Below are 17,616 nucleotides of genomic sequence, written 5' to 3' on the forward strand. Positions count from 1 at the left end.
GGGTTTCACCATGTTGTCCAAGCTGGTCTCAAACTCCTGACCTCAGGCGATCTGCCCACCTCAGCCTCCCCAAGTGCTGGGATTACAGGCATGAGCTACAGCGCCCGGCCCACTCACAGCTTTTTATCTGGCATTTTTCACATTCTATTTTGTATTACTTCTGAATATATATTTTCCCCCACTTTTAAATTAAGTGAAAGCAGGCTGGGTATGGTAGCTCATGCCTGTAACTCCAGTACTTCGGAAAGCTGAGGCAGGTGAATCTCCTGAGGTCAGGAGTTTCAGACCAGCCTGGAGCAACATAGTGAGACCCCCATCTCTACCAAAAATACAAAAAAATTAGCTTGGCGTGGTGGCGGGTGCCTATAATCCCAGCTACTTGGGAGGCTGAGGCATGAGAGTTGCTTGAACCCAGGGGTTAGAGGCTGCAGTAAGCCAAGATCATGCCACTGCACTCCAGCCTGGGCGACAGTGGAAGATCCTGTCTCAAAAATAAATAATAAATAAATAAGTGAAAGTAGAGAATATATCGGATACATATTTGCATTCTTTTAAAATGCCAAGCATACAGGAGGAATACAATAAACACATAGTAGTGGACCAATAAATGTTAGTTCTACGAAACGTTAATTCATCTTTAGTTTTTCTGAAGTGATTTTTTTCACCCCGGTAATTTTTAGCTTGGAGAATAATTCATCACTAAGTGTGGGCAACATTCTGCTAACGCTGCCGTCAACGAACTTTTCCTTTTGGGGTGGGGTAGGTCTCCTTTGCTGTTGTCTCAGGAAAAGTTGAGCTCTGAAGAAAATGAGTCTAGCAAGGGTGTATCACGAACACAGCAATCAAGCCAAATTTACTGAACTTTTTCAATTTGCTAGGTACCCACAGGTACCACGGTGTGGGAATTCTTTGAATCCTCATTCCCACACTCCTGGGGCAAGCTGCTTTTTCAAAAGAAAGAAAGATCTAAAAGAATACGTTACTTGCACAGTGTCTTACAAGTAAGGGATAGCAATGTCATTTCAAACACAGATGTCAAGGCTGGGCATGGTGGCTCACGCCTATAATCGCAGCACTTTAGGAGGCCGAGGCGGGCAGATCACCTGAAGTCGGGAGTTCGAGATCAGCCTGACCAACACGGAGAAACTCTGTCTCTACTAAAAATACAAAATTAGCCGGACGTGGTGGCACATGCCTGTAATCCCAGGTACTTGGGAAGCTGAGGCAAGCGAACTGCTTGAACCTGGGAGGCGGAGGTTGCTGAGAGCCAAGAACGCATCGCTGCACTCCAGCCTGAGCAACTCAGGTTGCGAAGTGCGAAACTCCGTTTCAAAAAAAAAAAAAAAAAAAAAAACAGATGTCCAGTAAAGGATGCAGTCAATATGGACTGATCAACACTCAAAAAAGCACAGCAAGAGGCTGGGTGCGGTGGCTTAGGCCTTAATCCCAGTACTCTGGGAGTCCCAGGTGGGCAGATCATCTGAGGTCAAGAGTTCAAGACCAGCCTGGCCAACACAGCGAAACCCCGTCTCTACTAAAAATACAAAAAATAGGCCAGGCTTGGTGGCTCACGCCTGTAATCCCAGCACTTTGGGAGGCCGAGGCGGGTGGATCATGAGGTCAGGAGATCGAGACCATCCTCGCTAACATGGTGAAACCCTGGCTCTACTAAAAATACAAAAAATTAGACAGGCATGGCGGCGGGCGCCTGTAGTGGCAGCTACTCCGGAGGCTGAGGCAGGAGAATGGCGTGAACCCGGGAGGCGGAGCTTGCAGTGAGCCCAGATCGCGCCACTGCACTCCAGCCTGGGAGACAGAGCAAGACTCGGTCTCAAAAAAAAAAAAAATACAAAAAATAGCCAGGCGTGGTACTGGGCACCTGTAATCCCAGGTACTCGGGAGACTGACGCAGGAGAATCACTTCAACCCCGGAAGCGGAGGTTGCAGTGAGTTGAGATGGCGCCATTGCACTCCAGCCTGGGCTAAAGAGAGAGACTCCATCTCAAAAAAAAAAAAACAAAAAAAATTGTAGGGCCAGGCACGGTGGCTCACGCCTGTAATCCCAGCACTTTGGGAAGCCAAGGAGGAAGGATCATTTAAGGTCACGAGTTCCAGACTAGCCTGGCCAACATGGTGAAACCCCACCTCTACTAAAAATACAAAAATTAGCTGGGCGTGGTGGCACGAGAATCGCTTGAGCCCGGGAGGCGGAGGTTGCAGTGAGCTGAAATCGTGTCACTGCACTGCACTACAGCCTAGGAGAAAAGAAAAAAAAAAGGCAAAAAAAAGCACAATATTGCAGTCTGCAGAATCTTCTTTCTCCTTCTTTCACAAGAGACCACATTCTGCCACCAACTTCCATGGAAGCACAGGCGCTAGCTCCAAACTAACAATCGTCAAATTCGAATCAGTTACCGGGAGAAGTGAGGCACTATGCCGGGCAGGAGTCCACGTGGGGAGGAGAAAAGGCGCAGGCTCCGGAAGTGTGGAGCCAACGTTCAAATCCTTACGAGGTGGGACCGGCCTGGGCCAGTCATTTTACCTGCGCCTCAGCTCTTACAGGGTACTGAAATACCTACTTTGGAGGGCCTGCTAGGAAATTCAAATGGTCTGGTCAGGGTCATCACGCACAGTGGCCGTTCTTGGGAGAGCGACGCGATCCAGGGCTGAGCATGGAATGGCTAGGCTGGGGCACTGCGGCACCGCCCAGACGCGGGGCGGGCACCAGGGGTCAGGCGGGGTCCCGCGCCGCCCTCCCCCACAGCGCGGCGAGGCCCGGCACCACCCGCCCGCCAGCCCGGCGCGTCCCGCCCGCCTTTGAGGCCTGCAGCCCGCACCTCCTCCCCTGGCGCACCTCGCGGCCCTCGCTTCCCCATAGTCCCGCTAGAGGGGATCGCTCCCCGCCACCCGCCAGCCCAGTACTGCCTGGCGACTCACCTCGCCGAGTCCCCTTAATCCGCGCCAAGGAGCCGCCGGTCGCGCGCGCCTCCGGGCTTTGCGTGCGCGCCCCCGGGCGGCGCAGTGGCGAGCGCGCCTCGTGCCGCGCCCCGCCGCCTCCGCCCCTCGGCCATGGAGGCCCCCACCGGGTGCTGAGCGCCAGCCACCGCCCCCTTGGCCTTTTCCCGGCCACCGCCGGGCGCCCGTCGCTGTCCCTGTGCCTGAGGACTGGGATGATGGGGCTGAGCCGCTTGCCTGACTTTTGATCCGCCAAGTAATCACTTTGTCCGTGTGGCGCGTGGCCCGTTGCCGGAGGCTTCCCCGCGCGTGGGGCCGTTTGGTCCCCTCCGGAGTGCGGTGAGGCGGGCCAAGCCGGGACTGCCTGGGTTTGGGGATAACGTTCCCACCCCCACCCCTGTTGCAGCAAGGGAAATTGAGGCTGAGGGAACTGGGCCCAGGGACGGCGAGCCGTGGCTGCCTCTCCAGTCCGGGCCCTGAAGGGCTGCTCGTGGATGAACCAGACTGATTTTAAGGGGTGAAGAGGGTGCGTTTCAGTCAGATGCTTCTGGAACGTCGAAATTGTCTTCTTTGGAAAGAACCATCCCCTCTTTGGGCTTCAGAGGCCCAAATTGAGGCGCAATGATGAAAGGATGTGGTGGTCTACTCTGATGTCAATCTTGAGGGCTAGGTATGTCCCAACATCTCTTATTACTGCTGCTAATGATGATTCTAATAGCTACGATTTGTCGAGTACTTGTTGCATGCCAGACGTTGCACAAAGCAGGTTACACATATGGTCTCATTTAAAACTCGTGAGGTAGGCACCTGTTGTTATCCCCATTTTCCGGGTGAAGAAATCTAGGCACTGACATATAACTTGGAATCACACTGCTAGGAAGTACTGGGGAAGGGAAATCAAACCATGGTTTATCTCAAGTATATAACTGTTAACATCTATTTAGAAGTCTGCCTTTGATAAATTTGCCCAACCTTTTTTAGAATTCACTTACACTTTATGCCTGTGTGAACCCTTTCATTCTTTTTTGGTATATGCATAATACAAGTTCATTCTTAAAAAAAAAAAAAGCCAGACGGGGCGTGGTGGCTCATGCCTGTAATTCCAGCACTTTGGAGGCTGAAGTGGGCGAATCACCTGAGTCGGGAGTTTGAGACCAGCCTGACCAACATGGTGAAGTCCTGTCTCTACTAAAAATACAAAAAATTACCGAGGCGTGGTGGTGGGCGCCTGTAATCCCAGCTACTCGGGAGGCTGAGGCAGAAGAATCGCTTGAACCCCAGGAGCAGAGGTTGCAATGAGCCAAGATCCTACCATTGCACTCCAGCCTGGGCAACAAGAGTGAAACTCTGTCTCAAAAGAAAAGAAAAACCACCTCCCACCAGGTTAAATAAACAATTAACATTTTGGTATGTACCCTTCCAGACATTTTCCTATGCATCACATCAATAAATATATGATAGGATATTTTACATTTGATGTATCCTAAAGATTAATTCAACAAATGTTTAGTGAGTAGGCTTGTTGTAGGTGCTGGGAATTCAGCAGTGAACAAAGCAAAGTCTCTGCCTCATGGACCTCATGTTATAGTAGGGAAGACTGTCAATAAGCAATATACACATTACTAAATAATAGATAATGCCCAGTAATGTGGCAAGTTTTATGGAAAAATAAATCAGGACAAAATGATAAGAGTGATGTGGGGCTTCTCTTTTAGTTAGGGTAGATAAGGAAAGCCTCTTAGCTAAGGAGGCACATAAACAAAAATCTGATCATTTAATGAGAGAGGGAGCTACATGGATTTCTAGAGGGAAACTATCCTAGAAGAGAAGCAGCAAGTGCAGTGGCCCTGAAATGGAGATTTGTTTGGCATGGAAAAAGGGCAAGACCAGTGTGGCTGGAGCACAGCAAATGAGAGAAGTAAGATGGAAATCATAGGCAGATGATGTATCATCTGGTAAGCTTTGGATTTTATTGGGAAGTGATAGAATACCACGAAGGGTTGAGATGAAAGAAGTAGCTTTGCTGTAAAAGGATCACTGTGGGCTGGGAGTGGTGGCTCACACCTGTAATCCCATCACTTTGGGAGGTCGAGGCAGACAGATCACTTGAGGTTAGAAGTTCGAGACCAGCCTGGTCAACATGGTTAAACCTCATCTCTACTAAAAATACAAAATTTAGCTGGGCGTGGTGGCGGGCAGCTGTAATCCCAGCTACTGGGAAGGGTGAGGTAGGAGAATCACTTGAACCCAGGAGGTGGAGGTTGCAGTGAGCCGAGATTGTGCCACTGCATTTAAGCCTGGGCAACAGAGTGAAACTCCATCTCAAAAAAAAAGGTCACTGTGGCAGCTGTGTGGAGAATGGATGGTAGAAATATTAAAATTGCCCTTTGCCTGGGGAAGTGGTGTGTGGTGTGTACCTGTAATCCCAGCTACTCGAGAGACTGAGGCAGGAAGATGGATTGAGCCCAAGTCTGAGACCAGCCTAGGCAACATATCGAGACCCCCATCTCTAAAAAAATTTTAAGTTGCCCCATAAGGCATAAATTGTCCTTTTACGCAGTAGTTGTTCAACAGATAGTTTATTAACGTTAGTGTTTCACCTATAGCTGTACAGCTTTACAACCACTCTCAACTTCACATAAGGGAAGTGGGGTCAGTCATTTAGGATATATCTCTGTCTTTCTCATTGAAACTCAAATTTTGAGACTGGCTAAGGCAAGTATCCAGATCTGGATGTCATGATTGTCAACAATGAATATCAGTAATCAGTTTTGTAATACTGTAGAAAAATTAGTCCCACGTAATACTGAGATCTAGTCATTAAAAACATAGCATTCAGGGGCCAGGCACGGTGTCTCATGCCTGTAATCTCAGCAGTTTGGGAAGCCGAGGTGGATGGATCATTTGAGGCCAGTAGTTCAAGATCAGCCTGGGGCAACATGGCAAAAACCCATCTTTACTAAAAATACAAAAATTTGCTGGGTGTGGTGGCACATGCCTGTAATCCCAGCTTCTTGGGAGGCACAAGAATTGCTTGAACCCTGGAGGTGGAGGTTGCAGTGAGCTGAAATTGCACCACTGCCCTCCAGCCTGTTCAACAGAGCAAGAGTCTGTCTCAAAAACAAAAAACAAAAATCATAGCATTCAAGTCCCTGGAGATTACCCTCTCCCTTCATTTGATGTTAGGCTCTCTACTTAGACCAATTTAGTCAGTGTGCTTAAGAAAGATGTGGAGAGGGCAGGACACAGTGCCTCACACCTGGGATCCCTGCATTTTGGGAGGTCAAGGTGGGCAGATCGCTTGATTTCAGGAGTTCAAGGAGGGCAACGTGGTAAAACCTCGTCTCTACAAAAAATGCAAAATTTAGCCAGGGGTAGTGGCGCATGCCTGTAGTCCCAGCTATTTAGGAGGCTGAGGTGAGAGGATCACTTGAGCCCAGAAGGTTGAGGCTACATTGAGCCAGTATCACACCACTGCACTCCAGCCTAGGTGACAGAGTGAGACATTGTATCAAAAAAAAAAAAAAAAAAGATGTGGAGAAATTAAAATGCACAGTGAGAAGAAGGGTAACACTGATTGAGGCAGCGCCCCTCTGGGTTTTATCTTAAGTGGATGTGATAGTGGCATCACTTACATGACCAGCTGAAGGAAGAACAGATTTGGAGGAGAAATTGAAAGTTCTGTTTTGGATCTGTGTTTTGCATTCTGACTGGAAATGACAAGTACGAGTCTACAGCTCATTGGAGGCGTCAGAACTAAAACTGTATAACTGTATTAGAATTGTTTATTTGGCTGTGTGTGTCTTACCTAGACAGACCTTGAGGACAGACACTGTTGTCTTTGTAACCTCAGTGCTCTGAAACGCATCCTCAAATATTTGTGAAATGACCAAGTAAACGCAAAAGTAAGAATGAAGTCACTGACTGGGTGCAGTGGCTCACGCCTGTAATCCCAGCACTTTGGGAGGCCGAGGTGGGCGGATCACGAGGTCAGGAGATGGAGACCATCCTGGCCAACACGGTGAAACCCCGTCTCTACTAAAAACACAGAAAATTAGCTGGGCGTGGTGGCGGGTGCCTGTAGTCTCAGCTACTTGGGAGGCTGAGGCAGAAGAATGCCGTGAACCTGGGAGGCGGAGCTTGCAGTGAGCCGAGATGGTGCCACTGCACTCCAGCCTGGGCGACAGAGCGAGTCTCCGTCTCAAAAAAAAAAAAAGAATGAAGTCAATTAGGCAAAATGTAAAAGGTACATACCCTATGCTTTCACTGAAAGTCCAAGCACCTGAATGTGACTTACAAGTAAGGTGACCATAATTTCTGATTTGCTGAGAATAGCCTGGTTTACATCTGTTGTCCCTACATAAGTATTAATATTGCCTGATTTCACTCTCAATAGTGTCTCCATTTGTACAATAAATTTATATTGTCAAATTTATATTGTCATCTCTTTTTAGAGCGCCTTCAGGGCGGGCGGCGGTGGCTCAAAGCTGTAATCCCAGCTTTGGAGGCAGACGGGCGGATCACAATGTCAGGAGATCGACGACCATCCTGGCGACACAGTGAAACCCCCGTCTCTACTAAAATACAACAAAAATCTACGTCCGGCGAGGTGGCGGGCGCCTGTATCCCCAGCTATTGAGAGGCGAGGGCAGGAAAGAATGGCGGGACGCCCCAGGAGGCGAGCTTGCAGTGAGCTGAGATCCGGCACTGCACTCCGCCTGGAGACAGAGCAAGACTCCTCAAAAAAAAAAAAAAAAAAAAAAAGAAGGCCCTTCAGGATCTAGCATCTTCCTATATCTATCATCACTGCTCCATCTTAGACTCTATTTGCCAGCCAGGCGGACATACCTTCATTTCTCATATGCACTCTTAACTTCAAGTTTTTTTTTTTTGCCAAGGTACTGCCTACCTCACTTAGACATCACTTCCTTAGGAACACTTCTCCTGATCCCCCAAAGGCTGAGTTCAGTGGCCCTCTTACATGTTCCCAGTACACCTTGTGTTTAACCTGTCATAGCAAAGATGACTAAGTGCCTTGTTCCCTCACTAAATATCTCTGTAAAGGAACCTGAGAAATCACCTTTTTTCCTCTTTAAGCTATAAATTTATATTAATAATATCCAAATCCATGTTGAACCAGTATTTTTGAAGGTTGACCTTCAGGATAAACTAATAGCACAATCTTCATGCCCTTTCATTCTTAACCAACTGAAAAGGTTGACTTTTGTACTAGGAACCCAACGAAGAAAACTTGTATCTTGTCAAGCTAGGTAACCTGGCTGCCATTGACTGAGACCAAAATATCCCAACAGTTTGTCCTCAGCTGCTAAGCTGCTATGGTTAGAATCAAAAGTAGAGTTTCTGGCCTGGTGCGGTGGCTCATGCCTGTAATCCCAACACTTTGAGAGTCCTAAGTGGGAAGATTGCTTGAGCTCAGGAGTTTGAGACTAAACTGGGTAACATAGTGAGAGTTCAACTCTACAAAAAAATCGAAAAATTAACTGGGCATGGTAGCACACGCCTGTGGTCCCAGCTACTTGGGAGGCTGAGGTGGGAGAATTACTTGAGCTTAGACAGTTGAGGCTATAGTGACACATGATTGTGCCACTTTACTCCAGCCTGGGCAACAGAGTGAGACCTCGTCTGGAGGAAAAAAAAAAAAAGGTGAAGAGACAACCTACGGAATGGGAGAAAATATTCATGACCCCTACATCAGATAAGTGGGCAAGGGCCCGAAAAGATAGTGCTCAAAAGAAGACATGCAAGTAGCATAGGAGGCCAAGGCAGGTGGATCACCTGAGGTCAGGAGTTTGAGACCAGCCAGGCCAACCTGGTGAAACTCTGTCTCTACTAAAAATACAAAAATTAGCTGGGCGTGGTGGTGGGCACCTGTAGTCCCAGCTACTCGGGAGGCTGAGGCAGGAGAATGGCGTGAACCCGGAAGGCAGAGCTTGCAGTGAGCCGAGATCACACCACTGCACTCTAGCCTGGGGGACAGAGTGAGACTCCGTCTCAAAAAAAATAAATAAATAAAATAAAAAAAATAAAAAAGCGAGATAAGTATTGTCAAGGATGTGGAGAAAAACCCTGTACGCTGTCAGTGGGAATGTAAATTAGTACAGCCATTTTGGAAAATAGTATGGAGGTTCCTTAAACATTTTTAAATAGAACTATAGAACTACCATATGATCCAATAATCCGCTTCTGGGTATATATCCAAAGGAAGTGAAATCTGCATGTCAAGGTATCTGTACTCCCATATCCATTGCAACATTATTCACCATAGCCAAGACATGGAAACAGCCTACATGTACACCAATGGATGAACGAATAAACAAAATGTGAGATATATATATGTGTGTGTGTATATATGTGTATATATACACACATACACACACAATGGAATACTGTTCAGCTTTAAACACACATACACAATGGAATACTGTTCAGCTTTAAAAAATAAAGCCTGTCATTTGCAACAACATAGATGAACCTGGAGTACATTATGCTAAGTGAAATAAGCCAGGCACAGAAAGACAAATACTGCTTAATCTCACTTATGTGTAGCATCTAAATAAGTCAGGCTCATAGAAGTAGCAGAATGGAGGTTACCAGGGGATGAGAGAGAAAGAACTAGAAGATTTTGGCCAAAGGATACAAAATTTCAGTTAGGAGGAATAAGTGCAGGAGATCTATTATACTATATGGTGACTATAATTAAAAATATATACTTGAGGCCAGGCGCCGTGGCTCACACCTGTAATCCAAGGACTTTGGGGGGCCGAGGAGGGTGGGTCATCTGAGGTCAGGGGTTTGAGAACAGCCTGGCCCACATAGTGAAACCCCATCTCTACTAAAAATATAAAAATTAGCCAGGCGTGGTGGTGCATAACTGTAATCCCAACTGCTCAGGAGGCTGAGGCATGAGAATCACTTGAACCTGGGAGGCAGAGGTTGCAGTGAGCCAAGATTGCACCAGTGCACTCCAGCCTGGGCAACAGAGCAAGACCCTGTTTCAAAAACAAAAACAAACTATATATATATGTGTGTGTATATATATACGTATATATGTGTATATATATACATGTGTATGTGTGTGTGTATATATATATACACTTGAAAATTGCTAAGAGAGTAGATTTTAATTATTCTTACCACACAAAAAAATAAGTATTTGCGGTAATGGGTATATTTTGCGGTAATGGATATGTTAATTAGCTTGATTTAGCCATTCCACAATGTGTATGTATGTCTCTCAACACATGTTGTATATCATGAATATACACAATTTTTATTTGTCAAAAAATGTTTAAATATGCCATAAGTAAATTAAATAAAATATATTTCTTACAATGTTATTTATAAAAACAAAGCAAAAAAACAGATCTGTCCAAATATAACTAATAAACTGACTCTCATTATTTAACACTCAAGAGTTGGCTGGTATCAGGATTTTCATAATGCCATGGCCATTAAACAGTTTTCGTGAATCCAGACCTTCGTTACCCACCTCTTCTGCTTCTTCCTCACCTTACAGACTTCTTTCTCATGTACATAGAGTGCAGAATATCTGTCTCATGAGTCACCAGCCTTTGGGCAGAACCCAAAAAATTAGATGAACTAGAAATGTATTGTTGCTAAGTGGCTTCGTTTATCAGACAATTCTAAATTGCCTACTAGGCTGCCTAGCTGCATACTTTTCCGCCTAATGTACAGGACCTCCACCTTGTGACTGTCAAAACAGGCTCCTAAATTATTTTGCATCATTTGGTGACAGGCAGTCTATGCTCTTTTGCAACCAACAAGTAACCAATAAATGTTTGGAATATACAAGGAACGTGGCATTGTTTAATATAATTGAAAAAGCAGGGCCGGGCGCGGTGGCTCAAGCCTGTAATCCCAGCACTTTGGGAGGCCGAGACGGGCGGATCACGAGGTCAGGAGATCGAGACCATCCTGGCTAACACGGTGAAACCCCGTCTCTACTAAAAAATACAAAAAACTAGCCGGGTGACGAGGCAGGCGCCTGTAGTCCCAGCTACTTGGGAGGCAGAGGCAGAAGAATGGCGTGAACCCGGGAGGCAGAGCTTGCAGTGAGCTGAGATCCGGCCAAAGCAAGCTTGGACTTTGAAACTTTCCTGAATTTGAATTCTGTCTCCACTCCTTAATCACCTTTAAAAATTTAGGGCATGACGTGGTGGCTTATGCCTGTAAACACAGCACTTTGGGAGACCGAGGCGGGCGGATCACTTGAGATCAGGAGTTCGAGACCAGCCTGGCTAACATGGTGAAACCCCATCTCTACTAAAAATATAAAAAATTAGCCGGGCATGGTGGTGCATGCTTATAATCCCAAATCCTTGGGAGGCTGAGACAGGAGAATCGCTTGAACCCAGGAGGCAGAGTTTGCCATGAGCCAAGATCCCACCATTGCACTCCAGTCTGGGCAACAAGAGTGAAACTCCATCTGAAAACAAAAAAAAAAGAATTTAGGGAAGTTATTATCTTCCTGCATCTCTTTTCTCCTCCTATGTAAAATGAAAATAATAATGTCTAATTCATAAGAGTTTCATAAGGATATGATGAAAGCCTGATGCAGTAGCTCACGCCTGTAATCCCAGCACTTTGAGAGGCCGATGTGGGCGGGTCACTTGAGGTCAGTAGTTCGAGACTAGCCTGGCCAACATGGTGAAACCCTGTCTCTACTAAAAATATGAAAACTAGGCTGGGCGCGGTGGCTCAAGCCTGTAATCCCAGCACTTTGGGAGGCCAAGACGGGCGGATCACGAGGTCAGGAGATCGAGACCATCCTGGCTAACACGGTGAAACCCCGTGTCTATTAAAAATACAAAAAAAACTAGCCGGGCGAGGTGGCGGGCTGTAGTCCCAGCTACTTGGGAGGCTGAGGCAGGAGAATGGCGTAAACCCGGGAGGCGGAGCTTGCAGTGAGCTGAGATCTGGCCACTGCACTCCAGCCTGGGCGACAGAGCGAGACTCCGTCTCAACAAAAAAAAAAAAAAAAAAGGAAAACTAGCTGGGCGTGGTGGCATGCACCTGTAATCCCAGCTACCCGGGAGGCTGAGGTGTAAGAATCACTTGAACCCGGGAGGCAGAGGTTGCAGTGAGGCATGATCGCTCTGTCCCCCACTCTAGCCTGGGGGACGGAGTGAGACTCAGTCTAAAAAAAAAAAGAAAGGGTGGGTGAGATGATATATGTGTGTATACTGCTACCTTGTTCATGGTGGGAGTCAAATACATATAATTTTAATTGTAGAAGTGCTCCACAGGATGATCCTGGGGCTTATTTAGAAGTTGTTCTAGGTAGGTTAACAAGTGCTCAGCATAGAATTTTTCATTGTTTAAATAAAAAACTCTTATCAACTCTAAACCTGTAGGTTTCAAGAACAACAGGCAATTAACAGAATTTTTTTTGCTGGCAGTTTCTTCAGCATTTTCCTCACTATAGAATACTAAGGAAAGTATGTTATCTCACAGGTCGCAGGACAAATGTGTAGTTGCAATATAGGATGGAGGATCCAGCCTTGCCTCAAATGGAGAGCAAACTAAGGAGCTATGTCTCATTTAATTAATGCAAATAGTGAACAAACTTATGCATCATTAGCAATTAACTATAAGACTGTTCGTTAGAGTACAGAGTGAGTACTTTTATTGTAATCAAAACTTACAACAAGATTAGTCTGATGCATATTTAATAATATATGTAATTGTTATGGTGTTGCATTATAATTAGGCCCTACACGTTAAATTGTTTACATAAATGACTGTAATTGGTTATTTTTACACAGCCAAACACATAAAGTGTTTGCCTGCTCATTTTATTAATTTTCTGGAATCTATAATCATGCCAAAGACAACAGTTTATCTGAAATCCTTTACTACTTAATCATGCACTCACAAACACACTATTCAAAATGACACAGCAGGATTTCCCTTGGTACTGAAAATAGCTACTATTCAAGACTTTCTGTATATATTCCGTCATTTAATCCCTAAGAAACCCTTTAAGGGAGGTGTTATGACTCCCATTTTACTAATGCAGAAATTGATACTTTAGAGAATGTAAGTAGGCAGCATAGTGGATATTCAGACTACTACCACAATCCCTGACACTACTTTATAGCGTCTCAGAAGGTAATGGATCACAGCAGAGATATGTAAAATTAGTTTAGGAGAGAGTGGCTCTGAGAAATACAGGATATATACAGTATATCCAAAGTGAGAGTGAATCAACCTGAAAAAGAGAGAGGTTAGTCAGGAAAGGAACAGTAATGGAAGGGCTGGAGCTGACTTAGTACCCGTTCAAGGAAGACAGCCTTGGCCGGTACATTTCAGGCATTATTGCCCCATTATAGCCCACTATATTGTAGAGATACTTATCAGACTAATGCCATCTAATATTTAAATTTTAGAACTAACTCCTGTTATTCTGATTTCTTTTCCTTTTTTGAGACGGAGTCTCCCTCTTGTTGCCCAGGCCGGAGCACAATGGTGCCATCTCGGCTCACTGCAACCTGTGCCTCCTGGGTTCAAGCAATTCTACTGCCTCAGCCTCCCCAAGTAGCTGGAATTACAGGCATGTGCCACCACGCCCGGCTAATTTTTGTGTTTTTAGTAGAGACAGGGTTTCACCACGTTGGTCAGGCTGGTCTCTTACTCCTGACCTCAGGTGATCTGCCCACCTTGGCCTCCCAAAGTGCTGAGATTACAGGCGTGAGCCACCACCCCCGGCCTTATTCTAATTTCTTTTCTTTCTTCTTCTTCTTTGGTGTTTTTTTGTTGTTGTTGTTTTTTGTGATGGAGTTTTGCTCTTGTTGCCTAGGCTGGAGTGCAATGGCGCAATCTCAGCTCACCACAACCTCTGCCTCCTGGGTTCCAGCGATTTTCTTGCCTCAGCCTCCTGAGTACCTGGGATTACAGGCATCTGCCACCACGCCTGCCTAATTTTGTATTTTTAGTAGAGACAGAATTCCCCATGTTGGCCAGTCTGGTCTTAAACTCCTGACCTCAGGTGATCCACCCACCTCGGCCTCCCAAAGTACTGGGATTACAGGCATGAGCCACAGTGCCCGGCCTCTAATTTATTAAAAAGCTATTGTAAGGCCCCGTTTGGTGGCTCACGCCTGTAATCCCAGCACTTTGGGAGGCCAAGGCAGGTGAATCACGAGGTCAGAAGTTAGAGACCAGCCTGATCAACATGGTGAAAACCTGTCTCTACTGAAAATACAAAAATTAGCCGGGCGTGGTGGTGCGTGCCTGTAATCCCAGCTACTCTGGAGGCTGAGGCAGGAGAATTGCTTGAACCTGGGAGGCGGAGCTTGCAGTGAGCTGAGATGGCGCCATTGCACTCCAGCCTGGGAGACAGAGCAAGATTCCATCTCAAAAAAGAAACAAAACAATTATTGTAGGCTGGGCATGGTGGCTCACACCTGTAATCCCAGAATTCTGGGAGGCCGAGGTGGGTGGATCACCTGAGGTCTGCAGTTCGAGACCAGCCTGGCCAACATGGTGAAACCCTGTCTCTATTAAAAATACAAAAATCAGCCAGGCGTGGTGCTGCACACCTGTAATCCCAGCTACTAGGGAGGCTGAGGCAGGAGAATAGCTTGAACCTGGAGGCGGAGTTTGTAGTGAGCCGAGATCACACTATTGCCCTACAGTCTGGGCAACAGAGTGAGACTCCATCTCAAAAAAAAAAAAAAGTGGTAATTATTGTAGGGGTTAAGCTAATGTTTTCAAGTTTTAAAGTCATTATTACCAGCCCTAAAGAACCTTTTAGACATATACGTCTCCCCCACAAAGTTTTAATACCACAGATAAACTATATGTTTATGTACTATATATATGTATTTTGTACATAAAAATACTAAGTTTTTTTGCCCCTTAGGATAAGACTTTTCCCCCCCACCTTTTTGAGTGCATGGGTTACACAATGATGCATGAATGATTTGGCTTCCCCCATAGAACTACCTTCAGATTCAAAACATGCTTTATGCAAAGGATAGTATTTCCGTACATATGACAATTATTATTTCTAATTGTAAGTTAAATTCTGCACATATGACAGTTGTAATTCTCATAAACTAATAAACTAATTGACAGTTTTACTTTTGAGCTTGCTTAGTGTGATTCTGCTCCTAAATAAGGGGGTTATTCTCTATGTGTGGAAAATTTGGGTTTCTAAGCCTGTAAAATAGTATGAGAGGTCTTTTGATAGCCTGCTAGCTTTCACCAAGCCTTTTTGCTTGAAACTTCTAGAGCATTCTTAGTTGTTCATTCCTTCATTTAGTAAGTATTGGGTCCTACTATAGGCCAAGGACTGTGCCAGGTATTAGGGATTCAAAGACTAATAAAATAGTGTGCCTTCCAGAAGCAGCTCACTGTCCAGTTGGGGAGACAGATATGCACACAAATATTACAATACAAAGTAATATGTACTGTAACAGAGATATGCTAGAGATACTAAGAGCTCCAAGAAAAGATTAGTTTATTTTAGGGAGAATTAAGTGGTAGAACTCTATAAAGTGATAAGTTAAATCTTGCAGAAGAATGAGGAAGAAATTGCAAGCAGAAAGAACAAATTATATAAGGCCCCGGAAGTATGAAATAGCATGGCCAGTTTGGTCTTTGTGACTGGAGTGCAGAGAGTAAGAAACAGGAAGGCCCCTCCTAAAGTAGAGAAACTTGCACAGGTAGAGATTAGACTATAGAGGGCTTTATACTTTATTTATAAGGCTATGGGGAACCAGTGAAACATTTTTAATTGGGGAGTGATGCTATCACTAATCTGGGCTTTATCTTCCCAACCAGTGGTGTGGCTTGAGAAGTGGCAAGATTAAAAGCCTGGAGTTATAGCAGTCCAAGTGAGAGATGGTGAGGGCCTGAACATCATTGGAATGGGAATGAGGAAGAAGAAATTGATTAAAGATATTTAAGGCCGGGCGCGGTGGCTCAAGCCTGTAATCCCAGCACTTTGGGAGGCCGAGACGGGCGGATCACGAGGTCAGGAGATCGAGACCATCCTGGCTAACATGGTGAAACCCTGTCTCTACTAAAAATACAAAAAAAAAATTAGCCGGGTGTGGTGGCGGGCACCTGTAGTCTAAGCTACTTGGGAGGCTGAGGCAGGAGAATGGCATGAACCCGGGAGGTGGAGCTTGTAGTGAGCCAAGATCACGCCGCTGCACTCCAGCCTGGGCAACAGAGCAAGACTCCGCCTCAAAAAAAAAAAAATTAAAAAATATAATAAAGGGAAAAAAAGCCAAGGGAGACATTCTGGTCAGAGTTAAATAGATGAGGGAGTGAGCAAGAGATTGATGGAAAATTGGAAGCCACAGGAGAAGACAAGATTGCCTGAACTCATTGAATGGAAAAACCAAAAGAAGGAAGAGTGAAGAATAGAAACTTGGATGACAACAGGTAAGACACAGAAGAGCCCACTAATCCAGAAAGGGAGAAGTAGATTTAAGAGAAAGAAGTAACAGTAAAGGTGGGAGGTGGAACATAGTCAGCAGAGCATTATTAAGACCATGTAGGCCCTAAAAAAAGGAAATATTATGGGGCTTGCCATGTAATTTTAATTTCAAGTGGATTAAATGTTTAAAGAAAAAGTGCGGTGGCTCACAGCTGTAATCCCAGCACTTTGCAAGGGCTGAGGCTGGTGGTTCATCTGAGATCAGGAGTTTGAGACCAGCCTGACCAATATAGTGAAACCCCATCTCTACTAAAAATACAAGAATTAGCCGGGCGTGGTGGCGGGCGCCTGTAGTCCCAGCTACTTGGGAGACTGAGACAAGAGAATTGTTTGAACCCAGGCGGCAGAGGTTGCAGTGAGCCGAGATCACGCCACTGCCCTCCAGCCTGGGCGACAGAGGAAGACTCCTTCTCAAAAAGAAAAAGAAAAGTTAAGAACTATAAAACTGGCCGGGCGCGGTGGCTCAAGCCTGTAATTGCAGCACTTTGGGAGGCCGAGACGGGCGGATCACGAGGTCAGGAGATCGAGACCATCCTGGCTAATGCGGTAAACCCCGCCTCTACTAAAATACGAAGAAAACTAGCCGGGCGAGGTGGCAGGCGCCTGTTGTCCCAGCTACACGGGAGGCTGAGGCAGGAGAATGGCGTGAACCCGGGAGGCGGAGCTTGCAGTGAGCTGAGATCCGGTCACTGCACTCCAGCCTGGGCGACAGAGCGAGACTCCGTCTCAAAAAAAAAAAAAAAAAAAAAACAACTATAAAACTATTAGAAGAGAATATGAGAGAATTCTTCATAATTTTGACATGGGGAAGCAAAAATCTTCCTAAGTATGGCTCAAAATACAGAAGGCATAGAAACAGAAGCTAATAATTTGACTATACAAAACTCAAAATTTCTGCACAGCAAAAAAAAAAAAAAAAAAAAAAAAAACCTATGTCAAAACATAAATGGGGCCAGGCATGTTGGTTCATGTCTGTAATCCCAGAACTTTGGGAGGCTGAGGTGGGCGGGTCATCCGAGGTCAGGAGTTTGAGACCAGCCTGGCTAGCATGGTGAAAACCTGTCTCTATTAAAAATACAAAAGTTGGCCGGGCACGGTGGCTCAAGCCTGTAATCCCAGCACTTTGGGAGGCCGAGACGGGCGGATCACGAGGTCAGGAGATCGAGACC

At 45.7% G+C, this 17,616-nt stretch overlaps 2 protein-coding genes across 3 annotated transcripts in view; one reads left to right on the forward strand and one right to left on the reverse strand.

Moving 5' to 3' along the window:
* The window catches only part of TADA2A (transcriptional adaptor 2A), a 73,686-nt gene extending 70,682 nt beyond the window's left edge, over positions 1-3,004 (reverse strand). Inside the window, exon 1 of the mRNA XM_017864106.1 lies at positions 2,938-3,004. The gene's annotated coding sequence lies outside the window, so the exon portion shown is untranslated. The remainder of the gene's footprint in view (positions 1-2,937) is intronic.
* A 34-nt stretch (positions 3,005-3,038) lies between these two features.
* Positions 3,039-17,616, forward strand: part of LOC108523483 (acetyl-CoA carboxylase 1-like) — a 177,219-nt gene continuing 162,641 nt past the window's right edge. For both annotated transcript variants that reach the window (XM_017864127.1, XM_017864130.1), the window contains exon 1: positions 3,039-3,625. In XM_017864127.1, coding sequence (XP_017719616.1) covers positions 3,588-3,625 — 38 coding nt within the window. In that variant the 5' untranslated portion in view covers positions 3,039-3,587. The remainder of the gene's footprint in view (positions 3,626-17,616) is intronic.

Source organism: Rhinopithecus bieti, unplaced genomic scaffold (assembly GCF_001698545.2).
Source record: "Rhinopithecus bieti isolate Rb0 unplaced genomic scaffold, ASM169854v2 scaffold_74621, whole genome shotgun sequence".
Taxonomy (NCBI): domain Eukaryota; kingdom Metazoa; phylum Chordata; class Mammalia; order Primates; family Cercopithecidae; genus Rhinopithecus; species Rhinopithecus bieti.